The sequence below is a fragment of the Agelaius phoeniceus genome, chromosome Z (assembly GCF_051311805.1).
Source record: "Agelaius phoeniceus isolate bAgePho1 chromosome Z, bAgePho1.hap1, whole genome shotgun sequence".
Lineage (NCBI taxonomy): Eukaryota > Metazoa > Chordata > Aves > Passeriformes > Icteridae > Agelaius > Agelaius phoeniceus.
Genome location: NC_135303.1, coordinates 59,474,251 through 59,498,499, shown reverse-complemented (window position 1 = coordinate 59,498,499; position 24,249 = coordinate 59,474,251). Strand labels below are relative to the sequence as shown.

Here is a 24,249-nt window from a genome sequence, read left to right as displayed (position 1 = left end):
AAGCTTTTTTTCTAAGTAATCACACTGCTGTGACCTGTTATTGTCTTCTGTCTGTGGTGATCCTTGCTTCTCTGTTGTCATCTGTGATTTGTCTAGAGCTGTAGACAAAAGCAGAGCCAGGATGGGGCTTAAATGTTGTCTTCTTTTATTTTTCAAATCTTACTCCTTGAAATTCAGACCAGGAAACAAGTTTAATGTGACATAGTATCAAATGTTGAATACTGGTGCTTAAATGGCTCCATTCTCATGTTAGAAGGACAGGGGTTTATACTCTACAGAAGAATTTTTAACACTGTGTTAAAACGTGGTTAGGAAAAGAGCAAGTAGTAAAGACAGTGACAAAAACCAGTCCAATTTTCAGCTGCTTTGTCTGTTTTGTACCACAGAAAGATTTTAATTTTTTCTTTTTTCCTTATACAGTGGATCCTTTCCAAACTAGAAGAAGTACGAGAGAATCAGCCAAAATTGTAATGAATGGAGAAGATGAAGAACACTGACAGCTACCTTTTAATTCCTCTTTCACAAACAGAACTGTTTGAATATCATCAACAGAAGCAAAAACAGGAAGGAGGGAAGATTTGTCCAATTATTTATTATGATCAGAACAGTCCATGTCAGAAAAGTAGATGATGTTAGATTAAAAATTATGTAATGATAAAAAATCTGCCAAGTTTTGTCTTGGTTTGCTTGGTTTTTAATGTAAGAATTTCAGATTTCATTTTTTTATATAAGCAGTATAAAGTGAGTTTGTCTTAACCTTTGATACTGAAACTGAAAACTCTGGAATAATTCTTATGGTAGTATTTGGAGCAAGTCTTGCAGTTTCGATTTGATTCTGATAATCAGTAGTTACTTTATGTTTTGGTTTTAATGTGACTTGAGGCTGTGTTGAAATACAAATTTCTCTGTCAAAGGAAATGTTAACTTAATCACTAGTGTTAAAACTCAAAATATAAGAAGGAGGATACTGGTCTGAGAATTGAAATTGAAGTTGCAAGTGGCTGCTTAATTGACAATACTAGGGCTTTTTGTAAATGAAAGGACCAGGTCACAATTAATTTATACAGTACAGTATGGCTTTTGGTGTAAACTTTTTTTATATTCTACTCAAGGAAATGTTGCAGCACCTCTATCAATTATTAAAATGTAACAGTTTACAAAAATGCGTATTGGGGAGAATTAACTGCACTAAAAATATTAATAAAAGCCTACTATTAGATAGTAAGTTAGTAACAGTCTTGCAACTCAAGAAGGAGTTTATGGGGTTATAAGTGCACTGTTGCATATACCAAATATAAATGCCTTGAATTACACAATATTGTGTGCTAAGCAAAAGACTAGTGGAGTCAAATTTATATTAAATAATAAATATAATATGTCACAGTTACTTTTATTAACTTTTCTTACCCAATGAAACTTCTTTGTTTCATACCCAGACAGCAGCATTTTATTAGCTTGAATGTCTGCAATTCTGTTTATTTCTTAGATGTAGTAGTTGTAGTATTGTTGAGTGGCTGTTTACTGCAGTTGATACAAAAAGTACATGAAACAATACAGTGTTACATGAAGGTTTCCATAAATTCCCATGTCAAAGTCTTCAAAATATCTTGTACATATAGAAAGCACCTACTGCCAAAATATTATTTCCAAACAATAGTTTGGAATATTTATAGCTACAGGATAGAATTCTAATATTGCTGGTAATGCTTGAAGTATCCAAATTGTTCCGTTATTGTAAATCTAAAACAACTAGCGTGTAACCTATATTTGCAGATGTTTAATTTACCATAAGTCTTGCCATTGGTGTTGAGTAACCATTTAGCAAGTTACAAAATACAGGTAATCTTGCAATTTTCCCTATAAATTGTAAATGGAATCAAAATATTATAAGGGGATTCAAAGCTATTACAATGATGGTGTTACTCCAATCATTTTGTACACCAAGTATATACCAAGAGTATTAACTCAGGTTATATCTCGCCAAACTTCCATACCTTGCCTTAGATAAGCAGTGGTTTTAGGTGCACTGAATACCATTCTTTATCTGTCTCTTGTTTTTCGTCTGTGGTTTCTGTCTTAGGCATGATAGTTCATTTTATAGCCTCATAATGTTCTTGATAAAGTTTGTAGTCTCCTCTGCATTCCCAGAATTTACAGACTACCTGCTGCAAATTTCACTTGAAATGCATTGTGTGTGTACTTTGTACATTTCCATTTGTGTGTAGCTTTTCCATTTACCTGATTCAAAATATCTTCTCTCCACAGAGCCTCTATTTTAATTATTTCTTACATTTATTTTGCCAACAAACTCTGATTCTCAAATGTCAGCTGGGTCTTTGGTAATGCTAAAGCAATTTAACTCTTAATGTTGAAGGATTTATTTTAAATGTGCATATTTGTGGTTAAACAGCTGATGTTTTGGAAAACAAAACAATTCCCCCCGAATGGCATTTTTCTTATAGACTATAAAATATTTTGATCTTCTTCTAACTAAAAGCCTTAAGACAAGATCTGAACTGTCCACAAGTCAGTGTGGGACTTCTCTTCCATGTCCCTTAGTTTCCACTTGTAATGAAAATATGATTTTCTATAGGTCCCTTTTCTAGTCCGTAACTTTTGTCTTTTGACTTTGTTTTTTTAATAAAGCTTTCTCCATACAGTCATGAAAGAATTTTGCCATTTCTTGGCAAACATCAGTTTTCTCCTTTAACTATGTATCACCCCAGAGTGAAGAGAAAGGTATTTAGACTTGTGCCATTGTGTAATTTTCTGGATTACTGCAGGTTGTATGAGATGTCTACTCTGCTGTGCCTCATTCCTTATTGCAATATGCATATTTTTTTCAACAAGAAGGCTGAATAGGTATGTTAATTTTTATTGAAAGTGTATATGCAACTAGAAAAGGGGATCTCGATAAACATTAAAATGTAGGCATTTGGTTCTGCCCACTGTGGTGTTTAAAAGTGTATCTTGGCCTTTACTGAAATGCTGAAGAACTGCTCCTCTTCTATATGACTGTTATGTAAACTTAAAACATTTGAGAAATGTCATTTGGGTTCTCAGTTTGCTAAGGTTACAATTACCTCTGAGAAATTCGTGAAACATTTGTAAGTCTGATTGTTGTGCTTCCTTTCTGTTCAGCTGCATGGCTTTCATAGCATGGTTCTCTTGGTTTCCACCCCCACCCTACCCTCACCTTCTTAATCTGAATAAAGTGAAACTGAATTTTATTTGACTGAAATGTGATTATTACTTGTTTTCTTTATACACTGCTTTAATTAACAGATAATACCATTCATTACTCAGAATTTCATAGGTCAAGTCAAATCCTGTCTCTGAGAACACATGGTCAAACTTCTTTTGCAGCCATCCTAGGAAAAGAGAATTATGGATTTTAGAATTTACCTTTGGTTTATTATTTTAAGACAAGTTTTTAGTAACTGGATTAACACGTATCAGTTCCTTTTTAAGTTTTTTTGGGTTTTTTTTGAGCTGTGGGGAGTTTTTGGCTCTTGATTTTTGTTGGTTTTTTTCCTCTGTGTTGCTGTATTGAAAAAGACATAATGATGTTGCCAGACAATAGAATCATGGAATTATTTGGGTTGAAAGAGACATTACAGATGACCTAGTTCCAGTCGCCCTGCTCTGGGCAGGGCCACTTTCAGTTAGACCAGGTTGCTCAGAGCCCCATCTAACCGGGCCTTGAACAGCTTCAGGGATGGGGCATGCACAACTTGCTGGGGCAACCTATTGCAGTGATTCACCATCCTCACAGGAAAGAATTTCTTCCTGATATCTTAATCTAAACCTACTTCTTTGTCTGAAGCTTTTCCCTCTTGTCCTGTCACTACATGCTCTTGTCAATAGTTCTTCCTGAGCCTTCTTGTAGGCCCCCTTTAGGTTCATGAGGCTGCTACATCATCTTCCTAGAATCTTCCCCTCTCAGACTTAATCTGCTGAACTCTGCCTTCATAAAAGAGCTGCTCTAGCCCTCAGACCATCTTCCTGGCCTTCCTCTGGACCATCTCCAACAGGTCTGTGTCTTCTACTGAAAGCCACAGAGCTAGCACAGCACTCCAGCTGCACTCTATGAAACTGGAATAGAGGGGCAGAATCCTCTCCCCACCCTGCTGGCCACACTGCTTAGGATGCAGCCCAGAATACATTTGGATTTCTGGCCTGCAAGTGCAGTTGGCTGGGTCTTCTTCCGTCTTCTCATCCAACAGCACCCCCAAGACCTGTTCAAGGTTGGTCTCAATGCATTCTCCACTGAGCCTGTACTTGTGCTTAGAATAACTCAATTCTTGTGAAATCCTCTTTTCAATTTTTTTTTCTCATCATAAAAATCGTGTATGTATGCCATTAGCTATTTGTTATCTTTAGCGTTTTACAAAATTACTCTTGTTGGCAGACTTGGGAATTTTCTGCCCAGTACATGCAAGTACATCTATGCATCAGCTAAGAGATGAAGCTTTATCTAACCTGTGCAACAATGATCTTGGTCACAATTTTTGTTTTTGTGGCTGCAAGAATCTAAAGTTCACTGACCATGCACCCAAGATGTTGTAATTTGGGTTTGATTGTCTTCATGGCAAATCTGGAACAAGAATTCTCAATATTCTTGTTATACCTCAAGGGAAGAGTAGGTTTAAGTCTGCTCCAACAAGAAGTAAAAGAATGTCTTATGTAATTTTTTGTTTTAACTTGTCATGGTACAGCAAAGGCTGAAACATAGTGCTGCCAGCACAGGCATGATGAGGTAATACGCAAAAAGGGGAGAATGGAATTCTTTTTGCCGGATGTCTCCGAATGGATTTTTTATCTTTATGCATGTTCACTTGTTGTTGCATCAAGCAGATTGAGAACTATGTGCAGAGTTTTGTCTTGGTAAGCACCTTCATGTGTGCTTTTGATTGTCAGTTGTGAAGTGTGACAACAAAGCAAACTTGTGCTGATGAGTCCTGCAATGGTAACAGTCTCAACATCTGCAAAACTCCAGCAAAGCCAGGCTCCCACATTCATGGTGCAAACATCCTGCTCACATACACAGCAAATCTTGACTCAGAGAAAACCTCTAAGAGTTTAAACATATTTTCCTGGAAGTCCCAGGGGGCTCAAAACTAGATCAAGCAGTCAAGGCAGTTGGGCATTTTATATGCTTTCTTCTATTAAATCTGCTGCCCTAGAGAAGTATTTCATTGATGTCTTTTCATGTGACTGGAATTTTTAAAGTAAAACTCCATTGTCTATAGATCTTATGACAAGAATTGCTTTTGAATTATTCTCTGAGCAACAATGGTTAATTTATGACAGTAGGTTTAAGTACTTCTTTCAATACTTCTAAAGGAGGGTTCAGATGACATGTTGGATGATATGGATGTGACATGGATGATACACAGATGGGCTGTGGCATAGTGTGCTTTCCATCACCCCCCTTTGGCTGCCTCTCCTTCAGCAAGTAGCTCTGTGTCCTTTGCCTCATCCTCAGGTGCTCTTCACTGTTCCCTCAGCATAGAGAACTGCCATTCACTAGTATGGACACAGTGTTACAGGTCAGTGTCCTTCACTTCCTCAACAACATAAAAGCATTGTTAAGAAGGGGCTTCTGATTTTCTGACACCAAAGAAAAAGTAGATTAGTCAAACATTACAGACTGTTTTCTTCTGGAAACACTCCTTTTTCTGTATTTCAGAGAAAAAAAGGAACTGTGTTGTTTAATATGTGAAACTGCAAACAACTTTTATGAGCAGGGAAAGGTCAGGGTGTGCTTTTCCCAGGACTGAGCTGTGAGAGCTATCACCTGGTGGCATACACAAGAGCACTAACTACTCAAACTGAAATGTCAGTAGAACTTTTTTATTGTTATGTGCAGCACAGAAATTTTATGCCAATAGTAAAAGCTATTGCTATATTACTTTCTCTTAGAAAAATGGCAGTTTGATGTATTTAAGTATAGGAGAAACTTGGCACATCTTTTGAGGTTAATTACTGCTATTATGAGGCTGTTCTACAAACGTGATGTACTCACCAGTGTTGCTGGCGAGCTGATAAGTGCCAGTAACCTCTGCAAGTTTTGCATGGTAAGAACAGCTTTCAAAATTGCCCTCATGTCCTTTATTATTTTGTCTGAGAATTGTTGCCACAGTGAAGGAGAACTGAATGTGCTATTAGAGGTGTTGCCATTTTTACTGGAGGGGTTTGTAGTTGGGCAGAAAATGTGGGAGGTAGGAAAATGGCTGGAAATCTTCTAAAGGATGACCATTACAGCTCTCTAAACCATGGAAAACTACCCATGAAGCTTAATAGCAAGGGGAATGCAACGTGCAAAAAGCAGGTTATGTTAGTGACTTGGAGGAATTCAAGGCCTAGTTAATCACAAGTACCTGTGGATAATCTTTCAGCTCCCATGGCAGTGAATGCTGGGAACATTTGTTAAGTGCCTTGCTCTCCGAGAAGTGTTTTAAAACATTTGAACAAAAATGTAGTGATATGCAAGAGTCACCAGTAATTAATATTTGTAATTACTATTAGAACATCCAAGGACTTGGTCTATCAAGAGTACAGAGAGCTACTTCTGTAAAACATAATAGGCTTACCCTCGTCTTTCAATTACATTGCTCAGAACAAGAATATAAAAATATCTAGCACCCTAAAAAACTCTAACTTGTTATTTTTAAGGCAATACTGTTTCAAATTTTATAAGCTATGATTGTAAATACTAAATTTAAAAAAATCTGAAGAAAATACCAACTGAAGAGCAATGTAGCTATGTACATCCTTCTAAATACACCTGATTATACAGCTGTCAAAAAATAACTCACAGGCAAAAATGAGATGGGAAATATGAACACAATATTTTAAATGTACAACTTGTGAAAACTAATTCTTTAAAACTCTTTTAATCCATATTTCTTCAGTAAATAAAAATCCCTCTTCCATTTCCGTAAATAGTATTTCAAAAGATGCCCTTTTTAAAATGAACACATTTTAAAAAGGGTATTATGAGCAAGCTACACTTTGTGGCTGCAGCTATGCTTTTCTTTAAAACAGAATAAACTCCCTCAGGTTTAGTGGACTTGACAACAGAAAAGACAAAATGAGAATTTTCTGTCTGAGGCACAAGCAGGAAAGATTATCTTCTTGTCTGGATACAGATCCTGATACAGCTCCAAAATTAAGTCTCTGACTTCTTTTGGAGAAGAGAGACAGCTTTGACTTCTTGTTTAAATCATAGTTCAAAGCACAATTTTTGGTTTTGAACAGTTAAAAGTTTTGGGTTAAGGAAGAAAAATGTGGGCAGCATCAAAACAGGCTAATTTTGTATTTAAATACCAAATTACCATAAAGACATAGTCCCCTGTTAGGTTTTTTTCATTCATCTGTTAGTGGAATAAAAGCTGTTTGCAACACTACTTTCTGAAATGTGTGGAGCATGCTTTTTTTCAAAGGTAAAAATTACAGGTCAACAAATTTTTTTCCAAAAGTCTACTGAAATTATGCAGCATATATTAATAGTTCACCACACTGTCATAGTTTGTCAATGACCATGAAAGAAATTAAGATTTCTAAAACACACAGAGTAAATAGGATTCTCTTTGGCTAAGAAGGGAACATGTGTTTTCTCTCTTGCTAATAAATTAATATAACATTTCTAATTTCTGATAGTGGGATTCAGCATAGAATCCAAGGAATCATTTAGGTTAGAAAAGACCTCCAAGATCATCAAATCCAACCATCAAATCGATTGTCAACGACCACATCCAGTTGTTTCTGAGTACACCTCCAGGGATGCTGACTCCACCCACCACATCCTGTTCCTGAAGCTCCCGTGGTGTAAGTTGAAGCTTGATACATGTCTTGCAGAATATAAGCCTGTACTATGTAATAGGATACCTCATCTTTTGGTGATTTAAAGCATCAGTAACATTTGTTAAGGAAATTATTCAGGCTGTTTTTATAATTTGGACTTTTTCTCTCAAATCCATTGAACACATTTTTTCTTTTAATTATTTCTATTATATGGTAGGAAGAACAGAAGCATCTACTGTTATGACCCTTTGCTTCTTTTGCTCCCTGTCCTCCTTCTCTCAGTGTCTCCAGCTTGCTTCCATAACTTTATCTAACTGGAAGTTGTAAACATACTTTTAGGGCTTTAGCATATCTACTAGGGCCCTCTCTTCCAAACAGCTACAGTCAGGAGACAAACTGTTAGCTCTAAATGGAATTAAACTACATTCCAATAGGAGCACTCCGGTTACTACAAACACCTTTTCTCAGCACCACCCCTCTCCCCCATCCAAAACTTAATTAAATAATAGTTCAGCATGCACAGTAATTGGGCTGCTTGAATTGGAAAGCTTTTTTCATGTAATGTAAATCTTCTAAAAACATGTTTTGAAACACTTCACATTACTGTGTTAACTTTGGAAAATAAAAGGAATGGAAACACATACATCCAACACTCATTGAATGCGAAAGCTTAAAGGACCATAAAGGGAAAGCTGCAGCAGTTATTTTCACAATTGCACCCTGAATCATTTGGCAGGTCATCTTACCTAAATACAATATTTTCAAATAAAAAGGACACTCAATAATTCCTGTAGTTGGCACCACTATTCTAAGAATATCTTGACAAGTTGGCACAAATGAGAACATAACAATATGACCAAGGTCACCCAACAAAAACAAGATGAAGGCATTATCATAAATGAACCACACAGACTCAAACACAGAGTAGTAATCAGCAATCACCAAAGTGTTCCCACAGAAGCAGCTAAATAGAATCCATTTGTACATGACCTTAGCACAGTTGTTGCTGACATAAAACAATAAAACCCTTTAACTTTGTTTGAATAATCTTTGCTATTACCCCAAAATAAACATAAGGATTAAGATCTGAAGACAAATATAAATATCAGTCTAGTTATAATGTTTACCAACACCAGTCTCTTCATCTGTGGTGTTTATATAGCACAGTAAAACGAAAGGTTGTAAACAAGAATGCTTCAGACCTAAACATGAGACTTAAAGATGAGGCATTTCATTTCTCATCTGACTGTGCAGTTATTCTAAACCTTACTCTTCCTAGCTCCACAAGTCTTGTAGTTTTAATGGCTGGGTTTAAATTTTAGGATAACATTTCCCGTGCCTTGGTAAAATGTGTGTGTGCATGAGCAGGGCAGGATTTCTCTCTGCAATCTACCTTCCCACCACTAGACGTCAACGTTAGATCATCCAAAACCCTAAGAAGGGTAGAAGTCCTAGGAGGGTTAGAACAAAAGATAGGAGGTGTATTCCAAATCCTACACCACGGTTGTAGCACAAACCTTCCTTTATTTAAGCGCCAATTTCTGTCTCTCTTTTCCTTTCATGGAAAAGCAAGGACTTCTATGTATTCTTCCCTTCCTGCTCCAGCATCCCTCACATTTGGACTTCAGAATAAAAAATACTTACGATGTAACCACTTGCTTAGAGGATGAATTTTTTTATTCTCTTAAGAGTAAGAAAACTCATCCTCTTCAGTGAGGTAGCAAACTAATGTTGAGATTTCATCCGTAAGTAACAGCAAAAGGAAAATTTAATAAAATTGAAAATAAAACTAATTACTGATTGTGACTGATTTCTTAGAAAATGAGGCAATAGTACACTGTTAAATGACATCCCTTTTCTTCAGTGTAAGATTATTTAAGGAAAACGCAGACAAACATATGACAAGAATGGTAATGCTTGACATACAGGAGCAGATTGCCTATGTGTAACTGTTCTGAGTTAAATTTTACCATAAATGCATAATCTAAATATTCCTTGCTGAAATTTAACCCTATTACTTCTCAGCCTTGGCAGAAATAGAAATGTAATTCTTCTGTTATCAGAATAAAGCTCCCCCTGCTCCATACCCTTCCCTCACCAATTAAATTATTTGAAAACTGGGGGAGAAACTTATCTTCATTCTTATTTATATGCAAAACATTTCATATAACTGAACTCTCTGACCTGCCTGCTTGTTGTTAATATATTTTGTACAGCGTTTTTCATTATTTTCCCCAAGGGAAATTCAGTTACATACAAGCTGTGTTGATTTCAGAATTGGGAGGAAGAATGTTTAGAATGCCTAAAATTAGTTAGTTTCATCTCTCCAGCTTAAGATTTGTTGTATACTGCTGAGAGGTACCTCAGCATAGAGACAGGTATAACTAATAAAATCAGAGGGAAACGATCTCTTCTTTATGAGCCAGCATGTGCCCAGGTGGCCAAGGCCAATGGCATTCTGGCTTGTAGCATGGATGACAGGGCCAGGAAAGGGATTGACAGCTGTGCTTGACATTGTGAAAGCCACACCTTGAATCCCGTGCTCAGTTTTGGGCCTCTCACTCACTACAGGGAGGACAGTGAGCGTGTCCAGAGAAAGGGAACAGAGCAGGTGAAGGGTCTGGAGCACAAATCCTGTGAGGGGTGAAGGGTCTGAGCACAAATCCAGCTTTCTACCAGGCTGTCTAGCCTGGAAGAAAGGAGGCTCAGGGGATATCTTCCTTATTGCACTCTACATCCCTTTGAATGGAGGCTATAGTGAGGTGGGGGTTGGCTTCTTCTTCCAAGTAAAAAGTTACAGGACGAGACAAAATTGCCTTAATTTGCACCAAGGGAGATAAATATTGGATATAAGGAAAAAATTATTAACTGAAAGTGTTTTCAGAGCACAGGCTGCCCAGAGCAGTTGTTGAGTCACCATCCCTGCAGGTGTTTGAATGTTGTGCAGAAGTGGCACCTTGAGACATGGTTTAGTGGTGGTCTTGGTAGTGTGAGATTAAAGGTTGGATGTGATGATCTTAAGGGTATTTACAAAATGAAACAATTCTATGATTAACTTCTCTAAGTCTTATTTGTTGCTGTAATTAGGCATGGTCATTACTGCTTACATGAGTCTAAGAGATGCTATTCCCTCTGTCTCCTGTAGAATTCCTGAATTCACAGAATCATAAAAAATGTTTGGGAATTTAAAGATGTGTTAGTTTCAACACCCCTACCATGGGCAGGAACATCTTCCAACCGACCCAGCTGCTCAGACATCCTCCAGCCTGTCCTTGAAGGCCAGGTATGGGAGTTGCACAAACTATTCAGCAATTTCTTTCTTTTATCAAGTCTAAACCCACTTTCTTTAAAGCTGTTTAAAGAAAGTTTAAAGCTGCTTCCCCCATCCTAGTCCAGCTTCCTGAATCTTTCCAGAACTCCTTGATTGCCTCAACTTATCTTTCCAGCAATGTCACTATATTCTTTCATCATCTAGTCAATTAAATTATTGCACAACTATAAGAAAGGATTGCTATTGGCACACAATGCAGCACATTTCCCCCTTTCTTATTATATTCTTTCCATCAATGAGACTAGGCATCACAAAGGAACCTAGGAGAAATCAAGCAGTTTCAATCCTTGAATGCATTTACTTTCAAGTAAATGACTGTTATTGAATGTGGCAGTGTGTTTTTTGATTGTAATGCATTTCTAGCAGTCAGTTTTATAATCTTTCCTATTTCGTACTGTTACAGCATATTTTATTACTGATGGATTGTTCCTTTCCCCCCAGTGTTGTTGGTTTTGCCCTAGCTGTCCACCTCCCCAAAGATCAGCCCCTCTATTCCCTGTTCCTCCATCTATTGAATGTCAATCCCTCCCCAAGCCTGCCCCTTTCTCTAGAAACTTCCCTATCAATTTTGTATCCTCCAAAACCCCATTGGTTTGTTTAAGTTATTCTCCTCCCTTGCAGTCCCCTATTGGTTTAAACATTGTATTCCCCGCCTTGTGTCCCACCCCCAATTTCTCCCAATTGATCAAAGATTGTATCCTCCCCTGGGACCTCCTCCTCCTTATAAGTTGATGTATGGGGGTGAGTTTACCTTTTCTGTCCCTGAATCTCGGGAGGTAAAGTTCTTTGGAAGCCACACAGAGGGCCTCTCCCTGATCCTTGTCCCTACCCTCAGCACAGTGTGCAGTCCACCTGAGCCATAGAGCCGCCGTACCCTGCAGCTGCACCCGGGATCAGGCAGCTTTCCGGGGGCAGCCCACCCGTGCTGTCGGTGCCGGGAGCTGGTCAGGCAGAAGAAATCCGGCACCGCGGCAATTGAATGTTTGAACCTCTCAAATTTCAACAGTAATAGCAAGTGTGAGGCCCTGCACCTGGGTTGGGGCAGTCTCCTACCTCAATATAGACTGAGAGGGTAGCCCTGAGGAGAGGACTACTGGGGGTTCTGGAGGATGACAAACTTAAGTATGAGCCAGAAGCGTGTGCTTGCAGCCCAGAAAGACAACTACATCCGACTGACCAGTGTGGCCAACAGGTTGAGAGAGATCTCTTGAGATCGCGTCCTGGTATACTACATACAGCTCTGGAATCCCCAGTACAAGACCTACCGGAGTGAATCCAGTGAACAGACTTTTTCAGAGGTCTGTAGAGGAAGGACAAGGGCCAATGGCTTTATGGTGAAAGTGGGTAGATTTAGCTTGGACATAAGGGTATTTTATGGATATTTTATGTTGAGGGTGGTGAGACACTGGAACAGGTTGCCCAGAGAATCCGTGGATACCCTGTCGCTGGAAGTGTTTAAGGTCATGCTGGATGAGGCTCTGAGTAACCTGGTCTAGTAGAAAGTGCTGCCATAGTAGGATGTTGAACTAGAGGATGTTGAACTAGAGGATCTTTAAAGGTCCCTTCCAAACCAAACCATTCTGTGATTGGAAGCATTGTCCTCTGTAACTGTTGAACTGGTAAATACTGATGTTTGCCAATACCCCTAGGGGTCAGCAAAAGAATTGTTATAAAATTAATTCATATTTTAATAAATTATTTAGCGAGTGGAATATAAATTGGTTATAGTAAATTCAGCTGGCCTACACTTTTCCCAGTACACTGATAGATATCAAAACCTTTTAACTTAGATCCAATGTAAAAATGAAATAAGCTTTCTTGCCTACCTCTTATTGAGGACACAAATGGTAGTGCTGCATACAGATTTGGTCTGGATCTGGAGCAGTGAATTCCTGGGTCTGTGGAGGACTGGGCATAACCATGTTGTTTCTCAAACATTCTGACTGTTGTAACAGGACAGTTGTGCTTAGAAGAGAGTGTCCTGCAGAACTAGGATGGCCCTGTGCTGAGCCAACTTATTTTTCTGCCTTGAGACTCCTGATCAATCCATCCCCTCTGCCAACAACTTACCACCTAGAGGAGAGTCCCAAAGGGCTGGCTGTGCATGTGTGAACAAAATGGTGGGAAATACCTAATTTACATAAAAGGTGCGCACCATACAACCACTCACTCCCTTCCCCACCAGGGGGACTGGGGAGAAAATTGGAAAGGTAAAAAGAAGACTTACAGGTTGAGAGAAAGACAGATTAATAGGAAAACCAAAAGACCATGCACACAAGAAAAGCAAACCAAGGAATTAATTCTCTGCTCCTGTGGGCAGACAGGGGTTCAGCCATCCCCAGGAGAGCAGGGTCCCACGTTACAGTGACCCGGGAAAATAAATGCCATCACTCCAAACAACTGCCCCTTCCTCCTTCCCCCTCAAATTTAGATACTGACATGGTATTGTATGTTTGGAACATCCCCTTGGTCAGCTGGGGCCACCTGTCCTGGCTGTGTCTTCTCCCAGCCTCCCAACTGCCTTGCCAGTGTGGGGGTATGGAAAGCAGAAAAGGCCCTGGCTCTGTGTTAAACCTGCTCAGCAGTAACAAAAGCATCTCTTATATCAGCACTGATTAGAATGGCTAGAGACCCTGTGTCCTGACCATACACTTTCTCTGTATTTTTGACCTTTCCAGTGGGAAGATGTGCAGAATAATTTTGTTTATGAATTACTGTTCCTTCAATTTACTGAAGGCACAGAACGGACATCATTTTGTAGAGAACATAAAGGGCAATGTCATGAAAAGCCACATTCACAGCGTTTTGACTGGGGTTTATTCTGGCTTCATTGTAATTGCAGCTGCAAAACTAGCTTTGTTATCAGGTTCTTGTGAGAAGAATTATTTCTTAAACATCTACATCTGCAAACCTCAGTCACCTTATGTGGCTGAGTACCACGTAACTTCAGGATTAACCATCAATTTGACAGAATATAACAAAAGGAGTTCGACACAGACAGCTAGTCTCATGCTATAATTCAAAGAAAAGCAAAGTCTTACATTGAAGTGAAACACTACTTAAAGCACAAAGTGATTGTAGTATAAAGCTGGGGGCATATCTTCCTCATTCTCAGTAAACAGGCATGTTGCTAATAAAAAATGCTTGTGGTGTGGATTATAGTGGATAACATGATATGAAAGCAAGGTACAGGAATTTTTATGTTCCTTAAAATGCAGTTCTCAGGATAAATGAGTATGCCTAACACTAGGAGACAGCCTACAATAACCCAGCCAGGATCTGATAGAAGGGGAGATTAACATGAAACACATTCTAAAGTGTTAGAAGCAGCAGAAAGTCCTTCAAACTGGACAGCCGGAGACTCCTGTAGTTTTTTATACTGGGAAGTATCAGCATTTTAACCAAGAGGCAGGTGTCACAGGGCTTTGTTTCAGTGCTTGTGTTTGTGTTCTTGTGTTTGTGATGATTTACCACTAACAAGAAGCATTCATTTTAAGACCAGAGCAATACCAGCTGTTTCAGCCTGACTACTGAATTAATTGAAAGAAATTATTTTTCTAGAAAATTGTGTTAGCAGGCTAGAAAGGATCAGTGTAAAATAGGATTATAATTGGAAATGGATTGTTTGTTTTAGATCTAGTTTTAAATAAAATTGATTATCAGACTTTGATAAAAGTTACAGCTAAGTTACAGATTTTCTGTATTGCATTCATGGTCAAGACAAATAATTGCAACTGAACTGAAAATCTCTAAACCATTGGAAAATTAAGTAAACACCCGAGCTGTATTCACAGCTCCTGCAGTACATAAGAACCAATTCTGCTAACCAGTTCTTTTTTTTACATTGTTGTATCTCTCCCACTGAAGGGTTTTTGAGGATTATTGTGAGTAGGTGGACTTTGAATCAATAGCTCTAGCTATTACTGTAGCTATAGCTCTAGCTCTTTAGGCTAGTCTGATAAAATGCTTAAATGTCCCTCCCTCCCCCCACCTTGTTAAATACTCTAAAGGGTTACTGAATGAGATAAGATATCCCACAAGGCTTGCAGGCTTTTTGCTATTTTGCTGTAGAATCTCAAAACTAAGAAGTCTAGAAAAGGGTTGTTAAATCCTGTCAACACTTTGTAATAACATAAATTTACATTTAACAAATATCTTTTGGCATTTCCAACTGTGTATCATGAAAGGAGTGAAAACATCCTGAAAATTTACATCAAGATTGGAATTTTATAGGAGTCTCACCACTAAGAAGTTAGCCCAAGAGACACAATGGAAATATGCAATTGTAAACACATGAGCAGTAGCTGCTGTACAGAAAGAACAGAAAGGGTTCAAAGTAAATCCATAATCATTAGACAGCAAACCAAGGAACAAAGAGGGAAAATGCAAAACAGCACAAGCACATGTTAATGTTGCTTCTTGGCAGAAATTTTTGTTAATGAAATACAACTCACAAATGAATTCCAGAATTCACTCTTAATTGAAATACATAGAATATAACATGTTCTCTGTAAACAGAGTATAAGCAGGAACAGCAAGAGTTACATGTAACGTGCTATAAAATTTTGATACTCAATATATCCATGCCAAAGTTGCCTTACTTCAGGCTGATGTTTTATTTTTTTCTAGAACTCTACTTTTCCATGACATGGTGCATGGTGCAGAAGACAAAATAAGGGTAAATAGTTTTGAATACACAGAAGTAGGAGAATATATTTGTCCCATTAAAAATAAAAAACACACGAGAAACCAAACTAGACCAAAATTCTCAAAACCTATAGTCCTGGAAAGAAAACTGATCATGTATAATAAAGACAGTGGCAAAATCATTTAACAAAAAAACCTCAAAACCTCTATCTAACTTCAATTGAATACTAAAAACCTATTACTCTCTTTAAAGTGTGTTACATTACTGTCCACTGGGAATCAAATTTAACTCTAATAAAAGGGCACTTGATGATGAATAAGAGGCACCACTGCAAGGTCCTGTTGTTAATCTGTTTTCATCAAAAAGTGATATAAAAAAGAAAGAAAATAATCAGGAGAGGTCTTGAGTATTTCTTTTTCACTTCAATCAGTAATACCACTGGGTAAAAGCAGCCTTCCCCTGTTTTGTGAAAGTGACAAGAAAGAGGGAGAAATGCCAGGTGAATGAGTATATTGAATACAACTCATAGTAAAAACAAATATTTGTCAGACAACAAATGGATAACACTGCAAGTGAAAAATAATTTTTTGAAGATATATGAATAAATTTTATCTCCAACTGTTACATGTAATGCTGTTACTTCAGTAAAGCTTCTCTTTTGAAGGGTTTGAATCTCCATGCTTGGAAACAAATTGTATCTGGTTTGATACCTTGCACCTCTGTCCTATTTCCGAGGAAACAAAATATTAAATAGAACCCCAGGCAGTGCTAAAGGCTGGAGGCAGAGTGGCTGGAAAGCTGTCCAGAAGAAAAGGACCTGGGAGTGCTTGTTGACAGTGGCCAAATATGAGCCATTGTGTTCCCAGCTGGCCAAGAGGTCCGGTGGCATCCTGGCCTGCACCAGCAACATTGTGGCCAGCAGGACCAGGGAAGGGATCATTGCCCTGTACCCGGCACTGACAATGCCTCACCTCAAATCCTGTGCTCAGTTCTGGACCCCTCACTGCAGGACAGAGGGGGTAGAGGGTGTCCAGAGAAGGGCAGCAGAGCTGGGGAAGTGTCTGACACTGGTGTCAGGAACAGCTGAAGGAGTTGGGGTTGTTTATCCTGGAGAGGCTCAGGAGAGCCCTTAGTCTTTACAACTATTGAATGGAGGGTGTAAAAGGGTGGCACAGCATCAGCCGTGTCTCTACATTGTGCCCCATCAGCAGGCTGGGGTGGTCCTGGCAGGGGACACAGCTCGGCCAGCTGACCCAAACTGACCAAAGGGAACTCCATAAAATGTGATGTCTCTCAGATATAAAACTAAGGGAAGAAGGAGAAAGGGAGGCATTTGTTATTTCCAACATTTGCCTTCTGGAGCAACCTCTACTCATGCTGGAGCCCTGCGTCCTGGGAAGGGGCTGAACACTGAACATCACTTCCTGATGGCAAATAACAGAAAATAATTATTTTTTTGCTTTGATTATGTGCATGCAAACTTTGCTTTTGTTTTAATACACTGCTTTATCTTAACTTATGAATTGTTTTTCATCTGATTTTCCCTCCCCTGTTCAGCTGTGGAACAGTAGAGAGGCTTGGTGGTCACCTGGTAACCTGCCAAGATCAACCCTCCACACCTGTCTAGTCAGCACCATGTGCAATAGTACTGAAAAAGCACAAAAAGGATGTTTTCTATCATTGACCAATGCCAAACACTGGCATTCTTACAGGATATTCTGCTTGAATTAGGTTAGTTTTTATTCTGCTGCCACTGTGTTTTTGCAATAGTGGAAATGTGGAGGTATCAAGTGTTACTCTGACTACACATCAATTAATATTGTTTCAACTGCTAAATAGCTCATATTAAAAAAAAAAAGACTCCTTCTTTAGTACAGATCTGCTCCGAAGTAAGGAATTTAGAAGATTATAATAGAAATGGATAAAAGATAGAATCATAGCATATCCTGAGTCAGAAAGGACCCACAAGGATCATTGAAGTCCAGCTCCCAGTTCTGCAAAGGACAGCCTGAAGAGTCACACCATGAGCCTGATGACATTGTCCAAACACTTCCTGAGCTCTGTCAGGCTGATGCTGTGACCATTTCTCCAGGGACCTGTTCCAGTGCCCAGCCACCCTCTGGGGAATTCCTAATAGCCAACCTAAACCTCCCCTTCAGGCCATTGTCACAACTTCAGACCATTCCCTGGTCACCATAGAGGAGAGATCAGTGTCTGCCCCTCCTCTTCCCCCTCACATGCAAGTTGTAACTACAGTAAGAGCTGTCCTCAGTCTGCTCCAGGCTGAATAGACCAAGTGACTTCAGTTGCTCCTCACACAGCTTCCCTCAAGGCCCTTCACCATCCTTGTTGCCCTCCTGTAAATGCTCTCTAACAGTGTAATGTGTTAAATTGTGACACCCAAACCAGCCCCCAGCACTGGAGGTGAGGCTGCCCCAGCTCAGAGCAGAGCAGGACAATCCCCTCCCTTGCCCAGCTGTGATGCTGTGCCTGATGCACCCCAGGACAGGGCTGTCCCTCCTGGCTGCCAGGGCACTGCTGACCCATGTTCAACTTGCCATTGACCAGGACCCCCAGGTTTGTTTCCATGGCACTGCTTTCCAGATTCTCCTTCCACAGTCTGTCCATCCAGGGTTGCCCCATCCCTGGTGCAGAATCTGACAGATGTCATTCATCTAGTAATGCCACATCTTTTCTCAAGAGCATGCAGTTTTCCCAAGGAGAGAAAAAGTGTTTTATTGAAAGGTCACGATATATGACATGTGCCATTTCACATTAATACTATCTATTCCTATAGTAAATAAATATTTGAGGAATTTGTTACATAGTTTTTACCCTCAGAAAGATCTCTGACATTCCCCGATAGTCTGTTCTCTGATTCCAGTTGAGCCCATTCCAGCAATTTCAAGTAGTGATATGTCAAGAAGATGTCAGCTACTTGAGAAGGTTCTATTCAGGAATATTTGTGTCTGTGATGCCAAAGTCTATAATTGAATTTGATCACTTATATTAGACAATGATGATAAAAAGAATCAATTTCATATGTCTATAACCTATTTGTATTAAAGCTTTCTAGGGAGATAACTTTATCTTCCATTCCTTTTGCATTTGCTCTTTATGGATGGCTTCCAGAAAATCAGAAGAAAGACATGTTAAAAAGTTTCACATTCTGATAATCCTTATTTTAATTTTGTTCTAGTTAGAATGGCCCTAGCAAATTTCAGCAGTAGTGCAGACTTCAATCCATGCTCTTTCAAAACCTAGCAAAAAATAACAACATAGGAATAACCATATATAGTAAGCAATGCAGTAACATAATATTGCTGAGTCAACAGACATGAAAAATTAAAGGGATTATTTTTCTATCTTTTTTCTTTTTTCTAGCAGTGCTTAAAAAAATGAATTAAACAGAATTTTCATACTCTTACAACATATTAGTACATATCCATAACAGTAACTCTCTCTTTTCCTGAATAAATTATTCTAATTATCTAACCCTGGAATGTAGACTGATTTCTAGTCACAGAATTTAATCCAACTAATCCTCTGCTTAGCTTCTGGTTTTCTTACAGTATACTATGAGAAAATGCAACCAAATTTAGTAAAGATAGGAATTAATGTCTATAATTTTTTCAGAAGTTAAATCAGAGAAATAGGTCTAGGCATGCAAAAAATATGTCTGTTTTGTTCTTGTCACTTCCTTTTCCTTCACCAATACACTTGCAATAATTTTATCACAAAATCTGCCAGAACTTAATTACTTTTACATCTCTCTCCTCTGTAACTTTGGCTGACATATATCAATGCGTTTAAAACCTACAAGGAGTGAAGGAAGGCAGTCATGCACAGTGTGATCACAGAATATTTCTTGTTTAAGAAACTAGACTTAATACTTATTCCATTTATTCTGGCCTTACATAACAATAGAAAAGCCTAATTTTCATTAGTCACAGTCCATTAAAGAAAAATTGTATGAAGAAAAGAAAACATGTTTCCAAGTAACAATATTCACTAAGTATGTGCTCAAATCAGGGAGTAATTTACTAGTGTGTTTTCTGACTCGGTTTGTACTTGTATTCCACCACTGACTGTAATGGAATTCTTTCAGATTCATCGTGAATTAGGAAAAACATGAATAGGTCTCTGAAGGTACAATATGTGTAGATTCCTGAAAGGAAGGAAACAAATTCAGGGAGAAAAAAAATAGTGATTAGATAACATTCATATCAAATTGAAACAAGCCACAAAAATGCAGCTGGCTAAGAATAGGAAATTCATCCATGCCTTGATTTCCTTCCTTGAAAGTAACAAGGTTCACAGGTCCAAAAGCCTCCATGTACAGCCCTGTGTGTGGAGCAAACTTTTCAAGCAGGAGAACAGGGGCACTTGGGGCACTCCACTACTTGGAAATTTCCTAGGATGAGGAAGAGATTCAATTAGTGAATTCAGAGTCAGGAAAGGAAAATAAAACAAAATCCAAGAATTAAGATGAAAAAGAATGATCTTCTGGCAAGGCAACAAATTAAAATATTATTTAGAAAAAACAAAGAGTTGGACAGAGCTTGCATAAAATTTCATACTTCTGGGTGTAATTTTTACAGTGGAAACTAGCTGGTGTAGGACAAAAGTGACATTAAGAAGCTTTTAAATATGTGATTATTATATAAATAAGAACTACTGAAGTCATAAAGAGGTTCTTTAGCCAGGTGAAGCCTTGCATACACACATACACACACAAAAAATGGAAAAAAAATTAGAAAAGGACAAGAATGTGGATGAGAATGTGGATGTCTAACTTCTACAGTTTAGTGCAAATTCTCTAGATTTCCTCTTTTCTGTCAAAACCACAGACCTTTCCACCTATTAACATATCAAATTTCTGCAGGAGTCAACACTGATACTGCAAGATTAATTTCCTCTCAATTATTTCTGCAGTTCTATCAGCAAATACCTCAATCTCTTGAAAACAGAAAATTCTTCAACTGTAGAGAATGAGAATACATTGTGAAAAGGAGCTTATGCAGTCAATAATTGCAAATAACTATTTCAGATATTTACACCAAAATTTCAGGAGTTCATTCATGCATTCTATCTCATCTTCTTAAATTACTGTATAGAGGTTCTGCATTACAGGCAGTTGGAGACAACATTCAAATGATTCAGACTGTACCATGGAACCAGGAGAAACTCGAAAGATAAACGTCTCTCTTTCCCAGGACTGTGTCATAGAAAGAAAGTCTACATGGGTTTCCCAAGAGCTATTGGTTATCTATTCTCAAACAGCTCTAGACAGAGGAGCAGTTTTGTTTCTGCACTGTTGAAGGACTAAGAGTGTCAATAAAATGAGCCCTCCTTGAAAACTAATTACTGTCCTGGAATGAAATTGTCTCACTTGGTTTCTATACAGAGTTTCCCATCCCTGGTGATTGTTGCTTCTGTCTTCATTACTTCTGACACAAGAAATCCTGATCTGAATAAAGAAAACACGACATCTCTTGCCATCAGCAGCCATATGACATGAAATTACATACTGCCTCATTTTTAAGACACTTACGAACATCAAAATTGAAAATTACAAGAAATACACCATATCCTTGGAGACTCCATGTTAAGAGCATCTGAAGAAAATTAAATTTCTGGCCACCTTAAGTTTTTGCAATATACCACAGGGGAAAAAGAGGCAAACATAATAACGTTCCACTGATTCCTTTCAGGACACAATGGTGCATCTTCATTATCACCCAGTACTTTAAAACAGCATAACATTTACCTAACACTTTCTGCAAAGTTTTTGGCATTCTTTTTAGAATAGAGATGGACATTTCAAAGGTATTTCACAGGTCACACCACCTCTCAAGAATTAACTCTCTTGCAGCCTTGCTAGTGTACTTACAGTATAAAAACTTATTGCAGAGAAGGTTTTGGATTATGGACATTGTTTTTGAGTGTGTGCATTAAGATGTATAACAGCTTCATCAAGTAGAGATCATCCAGAATTTTCCCCTGCTTTCTTCAGCCAGGGATACCTGTGGGCTGACCAGTGAAGACTGAGCCAAAGAAGGGCATCTCAGGGGTATCTCAGCCTTCTCAGCAACTTCTACTGCAAGTGTACATGTTCTGTTCAGTAGAATGCCCAGACAACAGGTATTAAATACTTCTGTTAATTCAGTGTACAAAGATGTGTGAAAATACATCTTCAATAATATTTAGGCCTCAACTGAAAATAATCTGAATAGATGTTAGATGATTCCCCAAAATATATCTTAGTTCATGAGATTAACATTTCACACTTGAGTGTTAAGTTATACTGCACTGCATGTTAGACTGATTCTTCCAAACTTTCCCCATCTTCTTTTCAAAAATAATAAATTTTCCATCACTTTGAATTAACTAATGACTTGAATTTCTAAAATGGTTTGAGCACAGAAAATTCCATATATCTAACAATATCTAACAATCTGCTTTGCTATATTTCCAATTTGTATCTGTAGACACAATTAGTTTAGCTGCCATTGCTATCTAAACTAAAATGAACTCCAGGTTTTTTGATTTTCACCCATTAATAAGGACTGGTTTTAAGGACAATGTCCTTGAAAGTGGGTGCTTTCCCAGTGTGTCAAGCTACTCATCTGTCTAATTTCCTTGCTGAGTGAATTACTTGGATGTTATCTTACGTAGGATTGTAAGGGTATATCGTGTTGTACAGAAAGTGAATGCTGCCAAACATAGCTTGACCCTGCGCTGAGAGACTACATTCTAAACACACTTCAGATACCTCACAGCACAGCTCAAGTAAATATGGCTTTGGATATATACAAGTCAGAAATAATTTCTCCATTTGCCTTCAACCTATGTAGGGTACCAGATATGCTATTTGTTTCAGTACCCAGAAGAAAAGAAAGTGATGATGAATGTAAAACACAAATGTCATTATTATTTTTCTATATTAAAAAATATCTCTGTATTCTCAAACATGGATAAGGAGAATCCTTTGCTAGACTTCTGTTGAAACATCTCTCCTCAAGCTCTGAATATTTTGAATTATCAGCTTCTGTTTAATTCACTAATTTATCAGTTTAAGTACTGAATAGACCCAAAGAATTTTACTTAAGAAGTTAATTTCACATTTTCATGAAAGCAATTTCCTTATTTCCTCTTCATTACTCTGAGATTCTTAAAATCCACAGACATAAAAGCCTTTTCTCTCATGTTGAAACATGGGGAAGCAGACCACTCTGAATTTTGGTTTTAACCACTGAAAGACAAAAGGAAAGAAATTATATAAACTGTCATTGGCTTGCTAAGTAGTGACAACCTCTAAGCAAATCATAGAATCACAGAATCATAGAAACATAGAACCATGCAATAACCTGCATTGGAAGGGAGCTTAAATATGACCTGCTTCCAGCTTCCCTGTGATGGGCAAGAAGGACAGCTTCCACCAGACCAGGTTGCTCAGAGCCCCATCCAACCTTGCCTTGAACACTTCCAGGAATGGGGAAATCACATATTCCTTGGACAACCTGTGCCATGGCATGCCTTACCATGCTCACGGTAAAGAATTTCTTCCTAAAATCTAAATATAAAATATAAACCCACCCTTTTCCAGTATGAAGCAATTCCCCCTTATCCTATCACTATATTACATTACCAGAAGTCTTTGTCCATGTCCTAGGCTGACTATATGATGCTTTTATCCCCAATCGTCTTGTTCTGTTCTCTTTAAGACTTGTTGCAGAGAGTGAAGGGGGGAGAGAAGAAGCACTCAGTTTGTTTTCAGACACTGCACTCACTCCTCCACATTCCTGCTCCTGCACTGTGTTGTCTGTGGATGGACAGACAGCAGGAGAGAGCTCTCCTTTGCTTTTAGTTAGTTTAGCTAGCTGAGGCAAAGAAGTTCCCTGGGCTGTGGGGTTTTTTTTCCATTTTCTTTAGTCCTGTTCAAACCTGCTCTAGACTGAACACCCAGCAGAGCACCGGCAGCTCACACCTGGGGCCGGGCCTGGGCTGCAGCATTTCCAGCGCCCAAGGGACTGACCAGAGACTGAGTGAGCTGAACTGCAACCCAGGGAGGGGACTTTCTCAGTTTGTCATCTCTTTTGGAGCAGCAAGGGGTATTATTGTTTAATATTGTTTAGGTTTTATTGTTTAATAAACAGGCTTTTTCCACTTTTCTCTAAGGAGTTGTTTTCTCCCAGACCAGTTGTGGGGAGGGGGTGATTGAATCTGCTCTCCTAGAGGAGCCCCTTTGGGAGGTCTCTCCAAAATTTGCCCTGAATCAGGACAGCCCAGTCTTCCTGTAGAGACTCTTTAGGTAGTGCTCTAATGTCTCCCTTGAGCCTTCTTTTCTCCAGGCTGAACAACTGCAACTGTCTAAGCCTGTCTTCTGAGGAGAGCTGCTCCAGCTCTTGAATCATCTTCCTGGCCCTCTGGTTAACAGTTGAAGTCTTCCTTATGTAGG

General features: G+C 38.6%; 1 protein-coding gene and 1 long non-coding RNA gene across 8 annotated transcripts in view; one reads left to right on the top strand and one right to left on the bottom strand.

The window, feature by feature from the left end:
- VPS13A (vacuolar protein sorting 13 homolog A) overlaps positions 1-3,230 on the top strand; it is a 108,241-nt gene extending 105,011 nt beyond the window's left edge. For all 7 annotated transcript variants that reach the window (XM_054651745.2, XM_077171810.1, XM_054651744.2 and 4 more), the window contains one exon: positions 421-3,230. In XM_054651745.2, the coding sequence (XP_054507720.2) occupies positions 421-471 (51 nt within the window). In that variant the 3' untranslated portion in view covers positions 472-3,230. The remainder of the gene's footprint in view (positions 1-420) is intronic.
- Positions 3,231-15,724: 12,494 nt separating this feature from the next.
- On the bottom strand, positions 15,725-23,780 carry LOC143692122 (uncharacterized). The gene is made up of 2 exons (XR_013179989.1): positions 21,181-23,780; positions 15,725-20,202 (listed from the first exon to the last, which is right to left on the bottom strand). It is a non-coding gene; the product is annotated as an uncharacterized LOC143692122 (long non-coding RNA).
- Positions 23,781-24,249: the final 469 nt, after the last annotated feature.